Here is a 20416-nt window from a genome sequence, read left to right on the forward strand (position 1 = left end):
AAGTCTCTGAGAGTCCATCTGATCAATACCTCTCATCATCTTATACACCTCTATCAGGTCCCCTCTCATCCTTTGTGTCTCTAAGAAGAAAAGATCAAGCTGTCTCAACCTATCCTTATAAGGCATGCCACCCAATCCAGGTAACATCCTTGTAAATCTCCTCTGCACCCTTTCAATGGCTTCCACATCCTCCCTGTAATGAAGCGACCAGAACTGAGCACAGTACTCCAAGTGGGGTCTGACCAGTGTCTTATACAGCTGCAGCATTATCTCCTGACTCCTAAGCTCAGTTCCTTGATTGATGATGGCCAGTATACCATACGCCTTCTTAACCACATCCTCTACCTGTGAAGCCATTTGAGAGTCCTATGAACCTGGACCCAAAGATCCTTCTGATCTTCCACACTGCTAAGAGGCTTACCCTTAATATTATATCCCTTCATTCCATTTGACCTGCCAAAACCTACCACTACACATTTATCCAGGTTGAAGTCCATCTGCCACTTCTCCACCCAGTCTTGCATCCTATCTATGTCATGCCACAACTTCTGACATCCCTCCAAACTATTCACAACACCTCCGACCTTCGTGTCATTGGCAAACTTACCAACCCATCCCTCCACTTCTTCTTCCAGGTCACATATAAAAGTCACAAACAGCAAGGGTCCCAGAACAGATTCCTGGGGCACTCCACTGGTGACCGACCTCCATGCAGAAAAGACCCATCTACGACCGCTCTCTGCCTTCTGTGGGCAAGCCAGTTCTGGATCCACAAAACAACGTTCCCTTGGATCCCATGCCCCCTCACTTTCTCAATAAGCCTTGCATGGGGACTTTATCGAATGCCTTGCTGAAGTCCACATAAACCACATCCACCGCTCTTGCTTTGTCAGTGTGTTTAGTCACATTTTCAAAAAACTCAACCAGGCTCGTAAGACACTATCTGCCTTTAACAAAGTCATGCTGACTACTTTTGATCATACTATACTTCTCTAAATGTTCGTAAATCCTGTCTCTCAGGATCTTTTCCATCAACTTACTAACCACTGAGGTTAGACTCACTGGTCAATAATTTCCTGGGCTACCTCTATTCCCTTTCTTGAATATAGGAACCACATCCACAATTCTCCAATCCTCTGGAATCTCTCCCATTTCTATTGATGATGCAAAGATCATTGCCAGAGGGTCTGCAATCCCTTCCCTCGCCTCCCACAGTAACCTAGGGCATATCCCATCCGGTCCCAGCAACTTATTTATCTTGATGCTACTCAAAAGCTCCAACACATCCTCTTTCTTAATGTCCACGCACTCGAGCTTTTCAGGCCACCGCAAGCCTGCAGTACAACCACCAAGATCTTTTTCCACCGTGAATACTGAAGTAAAGTATTCATTGAGCACCTCTGCTATTTCTACCAGTTCTATACAAACTTTCCCACCGTCACATTTTATAGGTCCTATTCCTTTGCATCTCATCCTCTTACTCTTCACACATCTGTAGAACGCCTTAGGTTTTTCCTTAATCTTACCTGCCAAGGCCTTCTCATGACCCCTTCTGGCTCTCCTAATTTCCTTCTTAAGTTCCTTCCTAAAAGCCGTATGCTCCTCTAGATCCCTGACATTACCTAGCTCCCTGAACCTTTTGTACGCTTTTCTTTTCTTTTTGACTAGATTCGTTACAACTTTCATGCACCACTGTTTCTATAACCTACCATAACCTCCCTGTTTCATTGGAATGTTGCCGTGCAGAACTCCCGACAAACATTCCTTGAAAATCTGCCACCTTACTTAAGTACATTTCCCCAAGAATATCTCCTTCCAACTTACGTCCCTAATTTCCAGCCTGATGGCTTCATATTTCCCCTTACTCCAGATAAACACTTTCCTAGCTAGCCTGATCCTATCCGTCTCCAATGCTAGCGTAAAGGAGATAGAGTTATGATCACTATCCCCAAAATGCTCTCCCACCAAGAGATCTGACACCAATTCTGGAAATAGTGAGGACAGATGGTCTCATGAAAATGAGGAACTTCATAGAATTAGAGTAAGTCAAGAAGCAGTACTGGAGACATCAATGGGATAAAAACCAACAAATCCTCTAGATCTGATGGTCTACTACTTATAGTTTCATGTAAGGTGTCTGTAGAGATATGGAGGCATTGGTTTTGATATGCCAGAAATCCCTAGATTGTAGAATGGTTCCCTTCCCATGGCAGGTGGCAAGCATAACTGCTATTCAAGCGAGGAGGGAGAGACAAAATGGGAAACTTTTAGGCCAGTTAGCCTGGCTTTGGTAGTTAAGAAATGCTCAAATCTTATTATTAGGTGCCAGCTGACAGGCATTTAGAACATTTTCAAATGATTGGTCAAAGTCATGAAAAGAGGTTGGATAGGCTTGGGTTGTTTTCATTGGAGCAGAGAAGACTGAGGGGTGACCTGATTGAGGTGTTCAAGATTATGAGTGACATGTACAGGGTGGATAGGGAGCAGATGTTCCCCTTAGTTGAAGGGTCATTTGCGAGGGGACACAAGTTAAAAGTGAGGGGGTGAAGTTTCAGGGGCATTTGAGGAAAAACCTTGTTACCAGAGGATGGTGACAGTCTGAATGCACTGTCTGGAAGGGTGATGAAAGTGGGATGCCTCACATCCTTTAAAAAGTACGGGAATGAGTACTTGGCACGTCAAAACATTCAGGGTTATGGACCAAGTGCTGGCTAGTGGGATTAGGTGGACAAGCCAGGGCATTTCATGTGTCGGTGCAGACTCGATGGGCCTCTTCTGCACTGTAGTAATCTGTGATCCTGGGCCCTGTTTTACCATTTCGATTCCATGTGCTGGGCAGACTTGAAACTGGGAGTGTTTCTGATCCGACATTTATACCCAGTCTGAGGCGCCGCGTACACACTCTGCCTGCAAAAATATCAGCAAGTCCAAATCGCATTGCACAAGCCTGTGGGCAGGGCTTAACACGCCCAAAATTCAGTAGTTCCAATCAACACCTCTAACTGCGCATGTGCAGGAAAAAAAAGATAGAATGCTGCTCCCCTGCTGCATCCCTCCCAGGCCAGATAATGCTTCCCCCGACCCCCTCAGATAGTACCCTATCCCCACAACATTACTGACCCCCTTATCCCCCCACAACCCCACCAGCCAGACTTATCATGACACTTCCGCCCCCGCCATCTCAGGCAGAGTGGTAAAGAGCTGTTGGATGCTGGGCACACCTACCTCCTCACTAACTGGAGCACCTGAATTGGACTTGTGTCGAACATGTCTGTTTTGCACCGATTCTGGATAGGCGAACGCAGTAGTAAAGGGAGAAGTGCTGGTAAAGTTGGATGTGCAACCAATTAGTCAATTTAAATGCGTGCAAATACATTTAAATGGTTATTGTGCCCATTTTGGGTGTGGTCCCGATCGCAGCTTTTTTCCGGCCTGTGTAAAGGGGGAACCAGCTTGGAGGCGGGCGTGGATCGCATTACTCACCTCACGCCTAGCTTTACCAAGTTTTCGCACCAGAAAATGGACGCAACTTGATGGTAAAATTGAGCCTTCTGAGCTAGCCTGGATTTATGAATGGCAAATCATATTTGCCAAATCTTTTGAGAGTCTTTTGAAGTTACAGCTCGCAGGGCAGATAAAGGAGAACCAATGGATATCATGTATTTGGATTTTTAAAAAGCATGTGATAAGCTGCTACACAAAATTAGAGATTGGAGAGGGGTAATATAAAAGCATCAATTGAGGATTGATTAATACAGACAGAAAAGAAAGTAAGAATAAATGTTTCTGTTTGGCAAGTTATAATTGGTGGAATCAACAAGTTTGCGATCAGTACAAAGCTAACTGGGAAGATAAGCTGTGAAAAGGGTGCACAGAAATGTATTCAGAGGAATCTAAGTGTCCTTGTATATAAATAACAGCATTAATACCGAGATGTAGCAGGTAGTTAGGAAAACGTTTTTGCAAAGGGAACGAGTATGTATCTTACTGTAATTTTTAATTCATTTTACAGGCTAGGCCAGCATTTATTTCCCATTCCTAATTGCCTTTGTTCAGAGGATTTAATAGTCAACCACATTGCTGTGGGTCTGGAGTCACATGTAGGCCAGACCAGGTGAGGATTGCAGATTTCTTTTCCTGAAGTGAATTAGTGAATCAGTGGATTCTTGGTCATCATTGGACTTTTACTTCCAGAATTTTTTCTTTTACAATTCAAATTCCAACATCTGCTGTGATGGGATTACTATGCCACCGCCTCACCCTCCCCAGTACTTGATGTGATCTGTACAATTTTTATTTGCATGAGGAAATTTGAAAGCAGTGCAAAGAATATTCACTAGATTATTCCTTGGCTGGGTGACTATGAAGAGAGGAGTAGACTTGAGCTCTTTATGCTAGAGTTTAGAAGAAGCAGAGATGATTTCATTCAAATATGCAAGATTCTGAGAAGGCTTACTAGGGTAAATACAGAGAGGTTGCTTCCCCTGCCTTTACTCAGAATGCAGAGCTGGTACGGAAAATCTCAGAATAAAGTATTAGCTATTCAGGATGGAGTTGACGAGAAATTTCTTAGAAGAAGTGGTACAGTGGTTAGCACTACTGCCTCATAGCGCTAGACCTGGGTTTGATTCCCAGTTTAGGTCACTGTCTGTGCAGAGTTTGCACATTCTGCCCATGTCTGTGTGGGTTTCCTCTGGGTGTTCTGGTTTCCTCTCTCAGTCCAAAAGATGTGCTGGTTAGGTGCATTGGCCATGCTAAATTCTCCCTCAGTGTACCTGAACAGGTGCTGGAGTGTGATGACTAGGGGATTTTCACAGTAATTTCATTGCAGCGTTGACGTGAGCCTACTTGTGACACTAATAAATAAACTAAGCTAAAGAAACACTCCAGTGCAGAAGCAAGCCATTTGGCTCATCAAGTCGACATCAGACAGAACATTCCACCCATACCCTATATCTCTAACCCCACATGTTTAGATCTGTAATCCCCCTACACATCTTGGGACGCTAAGGGACTATTTAGCATGGCCAGTCAACCTAACTTGCACATTTTTGGACTGAGAGGAAACCAGAGCACCTGGAGAAAACTTACATGCATAAGGGGAGAATGTGCAAACTCCACATTGTCAGTTGAGGCTGGAATTGATCCCAGGTCCCTGGTGCTGTGAGGCAGCAGTGCTAACCACTGTGTCACCATACTGACTTGTAGAGTTATGGATCTTTGGGATTCATTGGCAGGAGAGAGGGAGGCCAGATTGTTCTCTGATGGGGGAGAGGGGGACAGAGCGGAGGGAGGCCAAATCACTCTCTGGTGGGGAGTGGAGAGGGAGGGAGGCCAGATCGTTCTCTGGTGGGGTGGGGGAGAAGGAGGAGGGAGGCCAGATCATTCTTTGGAGGGGGAGAGGGAGGCCAGATGTTTCTCTGGTGGGGTGGGGAGAAGGGAGGACGGATCATCCTCTGGTAGGGGGACGGAGGAGACAGTTCAGATGTAACCCTGGTGGGGAGGGAGGCCCGATTGCTCTCTGGTGGTGGGAGGAGGAGACGGGTGGCCAGGTCATTCTCTGGTTGGGGGGGAAGGGGAGAGAGAGGAGTTGGGGGGGGGGGGGGGCGTTGGTCCGCTACCGCTTTGCGGGCGATCAGTGGGGGGGAAGGGGGAGTCCGCTGCCATTCGGTGGATGATCGGTTGTGGGGGAAGTGGGGCGGGTGGTCACGATCGGTCTAGTGAGTAGATGAGGGGGCAGTTATGTTGTGGGGGTGGGGTGATGTCTGTGGGGGTCATTGTTCCCGCTTTGTGCGGCCCAGGAGCGATGTGGCAGGAGAGCGTTTTTCAAATTATTTTACTGCACGTATGCAGTGGAGGGCTCCAGCTGGAGTAGCGGTGTTTCAGGCGTGATAAGCCCCACCTGCAGCATGATTCAAACTCGCGACTTTTTTCGGGCTGTGTGTGTATCAGGGCACCTGGGCACGGGTTTATGGGTTGGATCTGAATCGCACCCAGATTCAGCACTTAGAATCAAAATGGTGAAATATGGCTCAGTATTCCAGATGTGGTCTCACTAAAGTCCTGTACAATTGTAGCAAGACTTCTATAGATTGCTAGAGTTCCCATACATCTCCTTGTTCCTATAAAAAAGACTTGAATTTTTGTAACACCTTTTACATCTCAGGATATACCAGAATACCGGGACGCATTTTGTACAGTATGTGCAGGAGGATTTCCTGCCACAATGTGTGGATAAGCCGACAAGAGATGGGCCCACATTGGACTTGACACTGGGTAATGAACCAGGCCAAGTGTTAGATTTGTCAGTGGGAGAGCACTTTGGAGATAGTGACCACAATTCGGTGTCCTTCATTATTGTAATGGAGAGGGATAGGGTCACACGGCAGGGCAAGGTTTATAATTGAGGCAGGGGTAATTATGATGCGATTAGGCAAGAGTTAGGGAGCGTAAGATGGGAATAGAAACTGTCAGGTATGGCCACAAACAAAAAGTGGAGCTTTTTCAAGGAATAAATACCATGTGTCCTTGATAGGTATGTCCCTGGCAGGCAGGGAAGAAATGGCTGAGTGAGGGAACCATGGTTCACATAGGAGGTTGAATGTCTTGTCAAGAGGAAAAAGGAAGCGTATGTAAGGATGAAAAAAAAGGTTCAATTGGGTCGCTTGAGGGTTACAAGGTAGCTAAGAATGAGCTTAAAAAAGGGCTTAGGAGAGCTAGGAGGAGGCATGAGAAGTCCTTGGCGGGTCGGATAAAGGAAAACCCCAAGGCTTTTTACTCTTACGTGAGAAATAAAAGAACGACCAGGATGAGGTTAGGGCTAGTCAAGGATAGTAGTGGGAACTTGTGCATGGAGTCAGAAGAGATAGGAGAGGCGTTGAATGAATACTTTTCTTCAGTGCTCACTAAGGAGAGGGGCCATGTTTTTGAGGATGAGTGTGTGATATAGGATGGAGGAGGTAGATGTTCTTCCCTCAGATGTATTAGCAATTTTGAAAAACCTGAGGGTCGATAAGTCCCCTGGGCCAGATAGGATACATCCTAGGATACTTTGGGAGGCAAGGGATGAGATTGCGGAGCCTTTAGCTTTGATCTTTGAGACCTCACTGTCCACGGGGATTGTGCTAGAGGACTGGAGAGTGGCGAATGCTGTTTCTCCCTTCAAGAAAGGAAATAGGAATGACCCTGGTAATTATAGGCCTGTTGATCTTACTTCAGTGGTCGGTAAGTTAATGGAAAGGGTCCTGAGACACAGGATTTATGACCATTTGGAAAGACGCAGCTTAAGCCAGGATAGTCAGCACAGTTTCATGAGGGGTAAGTCTACCTCACAAATTTGATTGAATTCTTTGAGGAGGTAACTAAGTTTGTAGATGAAGGTAGAGCAGTTGATGTCGTTTACATGGATTTTAGTCAGGGGTTTGATAAGGTTCCCCATGGTAGGTTCATGAAGAAAGTAAGGAGGTGTGGGATAGAAGGAAATTTGGCCAATTGGATAAGTAACTGGCTGTCTCATAGAAGACAGAGGGTGGTGGTGGAGGGAAAATTTTCAGACTGGAGGCCAGTTACCAGAGGTGTACCACAGGGATCTGTGCTAGGTCCTCCGCTATTTGTCATTTTTATCAATGACTTGGAAGAGAGGGCTGAAGGGTGCATTAGTAAATTTGCTGATGACACCAAGATTGGTGGAGTAGTGGATGAGGTGATGCTGAGCTGGGCAGAAAAGTGGCAGATGGAGTTTAACCCTGATACGTGCACGATGATTCATTTTGGTAGGACAAACGAATGCAGATTACATGGTCAATGGCAGGGTTCTGAAGAATGTGGAGGAACAGAGAGATCTTGGGATTCTTATCCACAGATCTCTGAAGGTTGCCACTAAAGTGGATAGAGCTGTGAAGAAGGTTTATAGTGTATTAACAGGTGATTTGAGTTTAAGAGCCGTGGGGTTATGATGCAACTATACAGGACCTTGGTGAGACCACATTTGGAATATTGTGTGCAGTTCTGGTTGCCTCATTATAAGAAGGATGTTGAAGCACTGGAGAGAGTGCAGGGGAGATTTACCAGGATGCTGCCTGGTTTGGAGGGTAGGTCTTAAGAGGAAAGGTTGAGGGAGCTGGGGCTTTTCTCTTTAGAGCGGAGGAGGATGAGAGGCAACTTAATAGAGGCTTATAAGATGATGAGGGGGTTAGATAGAGTGGATGTGCAGAAAATACTTCCTTGGTTAGATGTAGCTGTTACTAGGGGGAATAACTTTTAAGGATCATGGTGTGAGATATAGGAGGGATGTCCAAGGCAGATTCTTCACCCAGAGAGTGGTTGGAGTGTGGAATGCATTGCCTGCTGTGATAGTGGAGTCGGACACTTTAGGAACTTTCAAGCGGTTATTGGATAGGTTACATGGAGCACACCAGAATGATAGGGAATGGGATAGCTTGATCTTGGGTTTGGACATAGCTTGGCACAACATTGAGGGCCGAAGAGCCTGTACTGTGCTGTACTGTTCTATGTTCTATTACTTGTGAGAGCTGTGGATGCCTTATTATTTTATTTACTGTCACAAGTAGGCTTACATTAACAATACAATGAAGTTACTGTGAAAAACCCCAAGTCACCACATTCCGGCACCTATTCGGGTACACTGAGGGAGAATTTAGCATGACCAAGGCACCTAACCAGCACGTCTTTCGGACTGTGGAAGGAAACCAAAGCACCCGGAGGAAACCCATGCAAGAATGGAGAGAACGTGCAAACTTTGCAGAGACAGTGACCCAAACCACGAATCAAACCTGTGTCCCAGGTTGCAGGTGCAGCAGGTGGTCAGGAAGGCGAATGGGATGCTGGCCTTCATAGCGAAGAGGATTGAATATAAAAGTAGGGAGGTCTTGCTGCGGCTGTATAGGGCATTGGTGAAGCCGCAGCTGGAGTACTGTGTGCAGTTTTGGGCGCCGTACTTACGCAAGGATATTTTGGCCTTGGAGGGAGTGCAGAGGAGGTTTACTAGGCTGATGCCGGAGTTGAGGGGGTTGAGCTATGAGGAGAGGCTGAATAAATTAGGCTTGTACTCGTTAGAGTTTAGAAGAATGCGGGGAGATCTCATTGAGATGTATAAGATGATGAATGGGATGGATAGGATAGAGGTGGAGAGACTCTTCCCGCTCAGAAAGGATAGTAGGACTAGGGCACAGCCTCAAGATAAAGTGGGGGTGGTTTAGAACGGAGTTGAGGAGGAACTTCTTCACTCAAAGGGTGGTGAATCTCCGGAATTCTCTGCCCGTTGAAGTGGTGGAGGCTACCTCGCTAAATATTTTTAAGACACGGGTTGATGGGTTTTTGATAAGAGAGGGGATTAAGGGTTATGGGGAGAGGGCGGGAATGTGGAACTGAGCCAAGACAGATCAGCCATGATCTTATTGAATGGCGGGGCAGGCTCGAAGGGCTAGTTGGCCTACTCCTGCTCCTATTTCTTATGTTCTTATGTACTGTGAGGCAGCAGTACTAACCAATGTGCCACCATGTAGCTCAGTCATCAAGTAAATATATATAATACAGAAATTGATTCATTTCTATATTTAAGGTAGTAAGGGATTTGGGGATAGTGTGGAAAGATAGAACTAAGTTCATTAATCATGAATGGCAGAGCAGATTCAAAAGGCAGAATGACTTACTTCTGCTCCTCCTAATATTCCTATGTTGGGGGGAATCAAAAGCAAAAGCAAATGGATGAGGTCATACTCAAAGGGACATCGTTTTTAGATTAGATCCAAATGAAGAATTCTGGATGTGAGAATTTCTCGCCAGTACTTTTCAGACAAACTATTTGTCCATGTAACAATTACAACAATTGGATTGTAACAATGACAATCAATGTAATTGTTACACTTGGGTCAACTTTAACCCTCTTGCCTCTGAGTCAAAAGGTCATGGGCTTAAAACCCATGACAGGGACATCAGTAAGTAGTCTAATTTTGACACTTGAGTACGGTACTGGGAGAGGACAGCAGTGTAAACATCATGTTTTTCAAATGAGGCATTGAACAGAGGCTGTCTCCACTGGGGATGAAGGATCCCATGAAACCTTTCAATGAAGATCAGGGCAGCACTGAAAGACTTGGTGGAAATACATACTATTCTTTATGCTCAAACCATGAGAGCAGGATTGACATTGGAAAAATGCTTTCAAAGCTTCAGCAAGAAATCTTCACTTCTGACCTTACTGAATGGAATGCAAAGGAGGTAGATTGTAGAGCAATATAGTTTTTAAAAAAACTTTGTCCAGATCATCTAGCAGGTGGTGCGAAATAGAACAACAGATAAAATATTTGCCATTGTGAAACTTGAGAATGGCATATTGAACAATTGAATAAAAATCTTCTACTTTGGCTTAGTATCTGTTTTTTGCATCCATATACCTCTCTTAATCTTTTAAAATGGTAATTGCTCTCTAAATCAATTTCTTTTTCAATTAATGACTTCCAGAAAATGTAACAAGAAGAATTTTGAAATTTATATTTCAAATTGAGAACATTTGAAATATTTTAGGATCTTTGTCGATTTGGGACATGTCATCATGCTGGAAAGACATTACTGTTCTGTATTATGGAAATAATTAAAATTATATGTTGGTATTGTATCTGACTGTTTTATTTTAAAAATTAATTTATATTTTTTGGCTAAAGTGCAGTTTTATGTATGTTAGAAAAGGAGATTCTAAGAATTACAATAATGTGCACACGTGTTTTATGATTGTGTTTTTTGATGGATGTGTGTGCCTTCTGTCACATTACAATCTTTGTTTATAATTCAACAGAGAAAGCAACCAGTGAGATGAACACCGCAGAGGACTGGGGTCTCATTCTGGATATCTGTGACAAAGTAGGACAGTCTCGTACTGGGTGAGCAAGTGTTTTTTTCTTAATGCTGCTACTGGATTATGTATAGTTTGCATTTGCCCTGCAGAGAGTTAAATCAGAATTAGATATGTAAGTAGAGCATTCATCATCTGTTTCCAAATTAAGCACTTCTGTATCAAAACAGGAGTTTGTAGATCTTAGGGATAGCCAAATATAGTTCAGCAGCACAGTTAAATTTGACTTTTTTATGTAGTGAATTCTGATCTGCAATACAATATTAGCAAAAGAAGGAGGGATGTAAAAAGATAGACAAGTAGGAAAGAAAGATGAAAGGAAGTCTTGAAGCCCATTTTGTTACCCAGTTCGCAGATTCTGCTGCAGTTTTCAAAAAGGAATTGGATATATAGCTAAAAAGGAAAAGATTGCAAAGATCAGGGGAGTGGAACAAATTTGGTGGCTTCTTCAAAGAGCTCACATAGATACGATGGGCTAAACTCTGTTGTGTGATTCTTGAATAAGGCAGCCTTGTTGGAATCTGCGTCAATTTTGCAATGTTTGAATTTTTCATTTTGCAGCTGACCTTTTACTCCTTTTGCTAACTTTCTTTCACATGCATTATTGATTTTTTTTTTTCTCCTTGCCTGTTTCTGCTCTATTCTGCTTGCTAAAGCTATGAGCAGGGTTCAAGTCAACTAAGAAACCGCTAACCAGGGCTTCCTTAAACCCAGCTCAATTTACTTAAATAGAGAAGATGGTAGCATAGTAACTGGACTAATAATTTAGAGAACCAGGCTAACGCTGTGGAGACATGGTTTCAAATCCACCGTGACAGTGGAAATTGAATTTAGTTAATATTTGAAACCTAGTTTCAGTAATGGTGACCATGAAACTATCATTGACTGCTGTAAAAACCCATCTGGTTCACTGATGTCCTTTTGGGGAAGAAAATCTGCCAATCTTAAGTGGTCTAGCCTAGATGTGACTCCAGACCACAGCAATGTGGTTGAGTGTTAACTGCCCTCTGAAGTAGCCTTGAAACCACTCAGTTAAGGATGGGCAACAAATGCTAACCTTGTCAGCGACACTCAAATTTCATGAAAGAGAGAAAGAAAAATTGATTTGCAACCTGTTTTGCATGTATTAAATGCAACTCATAACACCTCTCTACAACTGACAGTTCTGCCTTACAGTTGCTTTAATTGTAATACATAGCAGACACATCAGGCCTGAATAATATTGTGTATTTTTTATTTACTTGAGTATACCTCCCGAGGTGGACTGAGTTTGCATCTTGCAGTTGGTGAGTATGCCAAGTAACAGCATATCTGAGCAGAACAAGGTAATTCTCTTATTATGCAGTTGCTTGCCCTAGCAAGAGCATGTGGTGTTGAACCATTCACCTTGCAGTTTGGCAGTTCCATGATGGAGGCATTTATCTTTTCTGTTTCTTTATTTTGTTTTGTCTCCTTTCATTCTGCAAAAATTATACCTGGTGAAAACATGCAACTGTCCCAAAAATGGAGCTGGGCACTGAATAGGAATGAAATAACATACAAGGGTGGAAGTTGTCCAAGGGGGCTCTAATGTTTTTGATACCTCTGACTGATATTCACAATTGAAAGCTGTTGTGTTAAGCTGTGAGATCGCTGAATAGATGTGGTTCTTTTGTCACCAAAGTTTTAATGTCTTTGTTTGGCCATGTGCATCACATGGATTGTTTTGTTTTCAGACTCTAACCTAATTTAACATGAGAACTTTCTCAATTCCATATATGACCAGTGCTATTACCATTACCCATTGTTCTTGTGGGCCAACCCATTTCTCATATGTATAAATCTCAAATGAGCAATGAAGGGCTCGCTTCCTTTTCCCCATCCATTGATGAGCAAAACAGGCCTCAACTTTATTTCTGTCTTCTTTACTCTTCTATTTACTGCCTTCTCTTGCCTGTGTTTTCCCTCCTCTGATGTAGGATTCCACAAAGATTACCTAACCCAGTACACTTCAGATTAACTTTTTTGATGTATTGTTTTTAGGGTTGCCAGCTGTGATTAAATGTATTCCTGCAGGTTTCATCACATGTCCCTGTGCTCCAGCCATTAGTCGGCCAATACATCCATCCTTGTGACACATTGCCTTCCTACACGAATTGGAAAGCGAAAACACTTATTACTCAATTAGATAGTGCTTGATCATCAGCCAGTTTTCCCATTCAATATTATTCATTAGTAAAGAGAAATGTCAAAGAAAATTAACAAAAGAACCCAAACTTTTGTACTGTCTTGATGAGTTTTCGCTATGGTTGTACACAGCAGTGTTCTTGAGATTGATCTTCAATTCCTGAAGACTCCAGGATAATCCTGGAGGGTTCTCAACTCTTATCTGTGTTCTTTTATATAAATAGTTGCTTGGTAGTATTGAACTTTAAATATTGCGGAAAAAGGAGGCCTGTTGTTGACATTTTTCACCTTGCACTCATCAGGACAAATAAAAGAATGCTAAATTTCAAAGGGAGCAACAGGGGATGCTGGTTGGTTGGCAAGCTTCCTTTGTTTGAAAGAGATGTTGCCATGAAGAATGCACCAAAAAAATCATTGTCCCTCGTGTTGTTGTTTAATTCAAAAGAGGTATAGTGGCTAGACATGTTCCTTTTGCCTGCAGAGGACAGGTTCCTGCTTATGAATACGTGTAGCTACTTGCAAGTGTAATTGAGCCACATTGCAAGCCTGATTGACAATAAATTGGTTGTTAGAGCAATTCTTAACACTCTCGGGATTCTCCAGCAATTGCAGAATCACATCTAGCCTTGGAAATGATATTCTAAGTTTTGTAAGCACAGGCAGTTTGAATAATGTCAATACTTCGTTTATTGCAAACAACCAAAGGGATATGCTGCTTGATAAGATCCTCCAGTCACACCTCGATACATACCTAGCCTCACACCAACATTGAAATTCATATTCAGCACTACTCATTTTTGTGATAGGCTCAATGCCTTTTTTGTCCTGATGGCAGAATCCTGTTAGTAGAAAATGCTACTGCATTGTTGCAGCATAAAATGGTTATTTTTACCTGTTGTTCAAATTTGTGAGAGCCCTGACCCTTTCAGAGTAATTTGAAGGAAACTGGGCACTTTTCAGATCCAAAAGTGATAGCCTTCGGCCTATTTGCTGTGTGTGATACACAGTGGACAATTATTTGATTGGAAAGGCATTATCTCTCAGGATAGCTTCGATGCACCCTATTTCGGCATCAAGCTTGCATGGTGAGGAAATGGCTCGAGTCCTATATATGAGATTGCTGATGAGGTCGATATTACAGTGCATGGAGCTGTAGGAATCCCAGTGCATGTATTGATCAACGAAGGTAGGTTTCTAGTGGACAGCAATAAAGTAACTCTTTGGTGGATTTCTCAACTAACATTGAGGAAAGGGAATTCATTTGGCTGCTCCATTTCAAAGGTAATTTTGAACACATTGAGTCATGTGTGCAGCTATAGATTCAAATATAGCAAATGTATTATTTACATATCAGAAATATACAAAGGGTTAGGGGTCATTACAGTAATAACCAATTTAAGATTAATAATGTGGGCTCACAACTTGGCTCATTTTTGCATGCTGAAAGCTGCGTATGCTCATGTCCAGGGACCTGTCTTTTTGATAATTTGTTTTTTTTTTCTCCCACAAAGTCCGAAAGACCAGATTTTTATAGTTGCTGAGTTCTTTGAATCTTATAGTCCTTTTCTAAACTGTCTCCAGGGCTTGAATTGTATTTTGGTGACAAGAACTACAGTATAGTGTTCAACACTGTTTAAGTATGACTGGAGCATTGTACAGTTCAAACTTCTGTTCATTAGATTAAGCACTCTATTTGTTAATTGCTGCTTTGCAGTGATTGGACATTTTAGGCACTGAGTCTACTAATGCCTCTCAATCGCTTGTCGTTCCACCCATCATGTTATGTGTGGACTTTGTATCATGCCCTCTATATCCAATATTTCTCACCTGTCTGTATCTCATTGAACTTAGCATATTGCTAAGCCAGTTTGGATTGGACTGAGTCAGTTGTTAAGTTAAAAACATTTATATTATTTTTCTTAAAAAACAGAGGTGTAACAAGTTTTTTTTAACCATTAGGCCAAAAGACTGCTTGAGATCTATCATGAAAAGAGTGAATCACAAAGATCCTCATGTTGCTATGCAGGCACTAACTGTAAGTAGTATTTATTCTAAGAGATATGTTATTTGTAGTTTTCTGTGCAACAGGTGCACCACACCTTCACAGTTTCTCTGGTATGAAACAGTATTATCTACATTTTAGGGCTATTGAACTATAACTGTCCCTACACTTTTGACATTCTGTGCTATATGAGATACTATTAATTCCCAGCATGGTACTGTAGCCTATTTCACTGTTCATCTTTGTCAAAGTTATGAAATATGTTCATGATTGAATTCTTTCTTTATAGCTGCTAGGAGCATGTGTTTCAAACTGTGGCAAAATTTTTCACCTTGAAGTTTGCTCCAGAGACTTTGCAAGTGAAGTAAGCAATGTCTTAAATAAGGTAAATATTTTTGTATTTCTTGATGTAATTTTTTGTTATTAACCGTGCCACAAACATTTTGCTGTAGCTTATTTCAATTATACCAGGAAAAAGTAAGGAGTTATGGTGTGCTTTCGCCAATAACTCATTTTCATTACACTTTGATTAAGCCGTTCTTGCATTTGCCAAGCATTTCAGGATCTTCATTAGAATAATTTTAAAAAGAGTGCTTTCTTGTAATTAAGAGCTTTGTTCATTTCTGTTGTGGTTGTTGTCTTGGATTTGTTAAATTAAGAGTCCAGACTGAAAATTTGCACTTTTCCTTATGTTCTTTGAATCTGGGATGCGCTTTTTATTCTGTTGCAAATGACTTCTGAATATGAAGATTCATTTTATTTTGATTTGAAAGAAAGCTTTTGAGCAGAGGAATTTCCAGAAGTTATTTACATAGTCAAGGAGATAGCATGAAGTAATTTACTTGAGTGCAATTGTGACAATGTTTGTTAACAGATCCAGTATTTGAGATTTGACCTTATTATGAAAATGCTCCCAGTAGTTTATTTTTAATGTTTGGGGTTGGTAGATTTCTTTAAAAAATGTTCATTTTCTTCTCCTGCACCATTCCCTGCCCCCATGTAGCCCTTTCCATCATACACAACCATTCTTCAGCTTGTAGAGAGGAATGCAGCCAAGTTGCAATGACTTTGTTCTGAGGCACTTACTAGAGGTTTAACAGTGGTGTATGACTTCAAGGAACAGAGAAAGGTTTGGCCCTCCAAGCCTGCGCCAATCATGATGCCTGCCATCCATCAAGTCTGTCTACACTTCCGCCTGCCTCGGCAAAGCAGCCAGCATAATTAAGGACCCCACGCAACCCGGACATTCTCTCTTCCACCACCTTCCGTCGGGAAAAAGATACGAAAATCTGAGGTTACGTATGAACTGACTCAAGAACAGTTTCTTCCTTGCTGCTATCAGACTTTTGAATGGACCTACCTCACATTAAGTTGATCTTTCTCTACAGCCTAGCTATGACTGTAACACTACGTTCTGCACTCTCCGTTTCCTTCTCTATGAACGGTATGCTTTGTCTACACAGCGCGCAAGAAACAATACTTTTCACTGTATGTTAATACATGTGACAATAATAAATCAAATCAAATCAAACTAAAACTTTGCACTTACAGCATTCGTATCCTTCTATTTCCATCCTATTCATGTATTCATCTAGTTGCCCCTTAAATGCCCTATCGTACCTGCTCCCACCATCTCCCCGAGCAGCGTGTTCCAGTCATTCACCACCCTCTGCATTAAAAAAACTTGCCTCTAAACTTTTTCCCACACCTTAAACCTCTGTCCCCCAGTACTTGACTTTTCTACCCTAGAAAAGAGCATCTGACCATCTACTCTGTTCATGCCACTCATAATCTTGCAAATCTCTTATCAGATCACCCCATCAACCTCTGTCATTCCAATGAAAACAAACTGAGTTTACCCAACCTCTCATAGCCAATATCCTCCAGACCAGGCAACGCCCTGGCAAACCTCTTCTGTACCCTCTCTAAAGCATCCACATCCTTCTGGTAGTGTAGTGGCCAGAATTGTGCGCAGTATTCTAAATGAGGCCTAACTAAGGTTTTGTCCAGCTGCAGCATGACCTGCGAATTTTCATACTCAATGCCCCAATGAAGGCAAGCACGCCGTATTCCTTCTTGATTACCTTATCCATCTGTGTTGCCACTTTTAGTGATTGGTAGATATGTATGCCCAGATCTCTCTGCCTGTCAATACACCAAAGTGTTTTCCCATTTACTGCAGTTGATGATGTTTCATACTTTTGGGTATGGGACAAGAAATAATGAAATAAAGCCTTGTTTCATATGGCTCTTGAGGTGGCAGATGTATAGGAAATGAAAATAATGTTTTGTAAAAATATCTTTGCTATATTTGGCCCTAACAGCAAGTTAGCATTTTGTGAACTCAGCAGTGATATCTGTATGACCACTTGCTTTCTGCTTTCATTCTGAGACCATAGGTTTCCAAACTAGCACTCTGATCCACAAATAAATCATGAGATATTTGTTAAGTTATCTAACTATTGTTATCTGGAACTTAGCATGCTGTGTCTGAAAAAAAAAGATATTCTGTGGATTTTATAGTATTTGTGGGATTAGGATAAACCTGGGCCAAAATTTCTGAGGAGGGGCAATCACAGTTAGATTATCACTCCACTCCCTTTATTTACCTTAGTTGAGAACTGCACATTTCCCAACCAGCATTCTAACTTGGGCTCGATGAGAAATATGCAGTATATTAAGTTCCTGAGGTCTTCTGTTCAGGATATCAGAGTCAGAGGAAAGGACTAGCTGCCGTAAAGCAGGTAAATTTAAAAGTCCCAACCACTTTGAAAAGCCAGAAGGTAAATGTGCAGAGTAAGTGGGTGGGATCAGTCAAGAGTGAGGAATATAGTTGTAGGGGTATGTTGATCGGGTGGTTGGTCAAGGCTGGGGAACGTTTGGGTGGTTAGTCAAGGCAGCTGGGCAGATGATTGGGAGGTAGTCTGAGGCCAGGAACGTAGTCTGAAAGTAGTCAGGGAAGTGTGGAATGAACTGTTTGGGGAGCAGTTGGAGTTCGGGAGTTGGAAGAAATGGGGGATTGGTGGTCAGTTAGGGGTGAGGGAATAATCTGGGGGGTTAGCATAATCAAGGATGGGGGGGGTTGTGGAAGGAATATTGGGTGGTCAGGAGCATAGTTCATGGGGTCAGGAGTAGGGATGTAGTAGGGAGTATAGTTAGGGTGAGGGGATAGTGGACAGGTTGGGAGGATAGTCAGACAGAATGGGAAGGTAGTCAGGGTGGTGGGGGTATTGTAGGGGTTTAGTGGCTGGTTCAGTACTGTAGTTACCCAGGAGTTAAAAGTGGTTTTAATTCTTCTAACTTTTCCCAGGTTATTATTTCTGATAAACCAGTTGGAAGTATCAAAAGTGATCAATTTAAATTGGAGCATCAGATGATCCTCAGTTCAGCATAATTGCCCAATGAAAATTGGAAATTCCTGGGGAACTCCCATGCTGCCCTTGTGTGGGATTGGAAGTTCTGGGAAGTTTTTCTTGCTACATATGATTAAGACAATTCCTGGGCTAATGATGAAGTCTCTGGATTTGTATTGATATTTGCAGGCTGAGGGGTGTTTTCTTGTAGAAGTTGAAAACCTTGAGTTAGTCCATAATGCTGTCTAAATTTCCAACATTGCTGGGAGCCCCCTAGTAGTTCAAAAGTACAAAATTCCTCATGTTGGAACAGTGGTAATATTTGTATTAGAAATAAAATAAATCTCTGTGCTTCCAACTCTTTGGTCTAGATTTCCCTTAGTATTGTTTACATTGTTGGTGATTATTACGATTATCTGCTTGTGTTATGTGTATTTCCAGTGTCATGACCCCGTTTCCTCAAAGTGGCCTGTGAGCTAAGAATTTCTGTCTGTGTCTGTAGCTTGTTTGTAATTTACGAGTGGATCAATTTGAGAATAAGCTAGCAGGTAAGCTTTAGTCTGAAACAAGATAAAAGTTTGTTTATTTTAAAAACTACTACTGAAAGTTATTTAGGTGAAAGTGATAAAGGTATGAACTGAAATACAGATAGAAAGGTTAAAAGTGAATATAACTAAAAAGGTACTTAAAGATGATATTGCAGATAAATCTGAGATATTGCTGCATGCTTGAGTTCCTCCATTCCACAGTGGAGGTGTTGAAACATGAAGTTCAGCGTAGCAGCTACAATGGCTCCTGTAATTGATGGGTCAGTATTTGCCTTTTTCAGTTGGACTCAGCAGAACAAGCAGGTTTTGGGAAAGAGAATTTTTTTTTGTTCTGTGGTTAAGGCACTTAAAGATTGCCTGAACTTTTTTTGGCAGGACACAGTTGGTTTGTTAACACCTTCCTCTTTGATTTTTGTGGCAGAGAGAAAACGCCTCTAAATTCTAAATGCTAAATTCTTCCTCAGTGTATCCAAACAGGCACCAGAATGTGATGACTAAGGGATTTTTGCAGTAACTTCATTGCACTGTTAATGTAAGCCTGCTTGTGACACTAATAGAATAAACTTTAAACTTTTTGTTTGATTTCTTATTGTTATGTATATTGGGACACAGTGAAAAGTATTGTTCCTTGCGTGTGATACAATCAAAACATACCGTTCATTGTATACATAGGAAGAAGGAAAGGAAAGGATACAGTCATAGCTAGAATGTAGATAAACCTCAGCTTAATATATGGTAGGTCCATTCAAAAGTCTGATGGCAGCAGGGAGGAAGATATTCTTGAGTCAGTTGATACGTGACCACAAACTTATGTATCTTTTGCCCGACTGTAAAAGATGGAAGAAAATATGCCCAGATGCATGGGGTCCTTGATTATACTGGCTGCTTTCCCGAGGCAGCTGGAAGTGTCGACAGCTTCAATGGATGGGAAGCTGGTTTAAATGATGGACTGGACTTCGTTGACAACCTTTTATAGTTTTTTGCGGTCTTGGACGCAGCAGAAGCCGTAATAAGCTATGATACAATCAGAAAGGATGCTTTCAATGGTACATCTGTAAAAATTGGTGAGAGTTGTAGTGGACTTGCTGAATTTCCATAGCCTCCTGAGAAAAGGCGAGATGTGGGTGGGCTTTCTGAACTGTAGAGTCGGCGTGGAGGGACCAGGACAGGTTGATGGTGACCTGGACACCAGGAAGCTTGAAGCTCTTGACCATTTCTACTTCAACACTGTTGATGTAGACAGGGCCATGTGGTCCACTATGCTTCCTGTAGTTGATGACTATCTCCTTCATTTTATTGACATTGAGGAAGAGTTTGCTGTTGTTGTATTATTTCACCAGATTCTTTTATCTCTTTCCTGTACTCTGTCTTATCATTGTTTGAGATCCTGTCTCTCAGAGTTCTTGGGGGTTCCTGGCTGTTTCAGCTGAGAACTGTGTGCTGCTTTTGTCTCTGGCACTGATGCTTGCTTCTTGCA

The 20416-nt window shown here is 42.2% G+C and overlaps 1 protein-coding gene across 1 annotated transcript in view; it reads left to right on the top strand.

Moving 5' to 3' along the window:
- The window catches only part of LOC145357494 (signal transducing adapter molecule 1-like), a 69474-nt gene that overhangs the window by 18884 nt on the left and 30174 nt on the right, over positions 1-20416 (top strand). Inside the window, exons 2-4 of the mRNA XM_080210879.1 lie at positions 10814-10898; positions 14996-15071; positions 15328-15423. Of these exons, the coding sequence (XP_080067005.1) occupies positions 10814-10898; positions 14996-15071; positions 15328-15423 (257 nt within the window). The remainder of the gene's footprint in view (positions 1-10813; positions 10899-14995; positions 15072-15327; positions 15424-20416) is intronic.

The sequence above is a fragment of the Carcharhinus amblyrhynchos genome, chromosome 2, assembly GCF_965287045.1.
Source record: "Carcharhinus amblyrhynchos chromosome 2, sCarAmb.v2.hapA, whole genome shotgun sequence".
In the NCBI taxonomy this organism is placed as follows: Eukaryota; Metazoa; Chordata; class Chondrichthyes; order Carcharhiniformes; family Carcharhinidae; genus Carcharhinus; species Carcharhinus amblyrhynchos.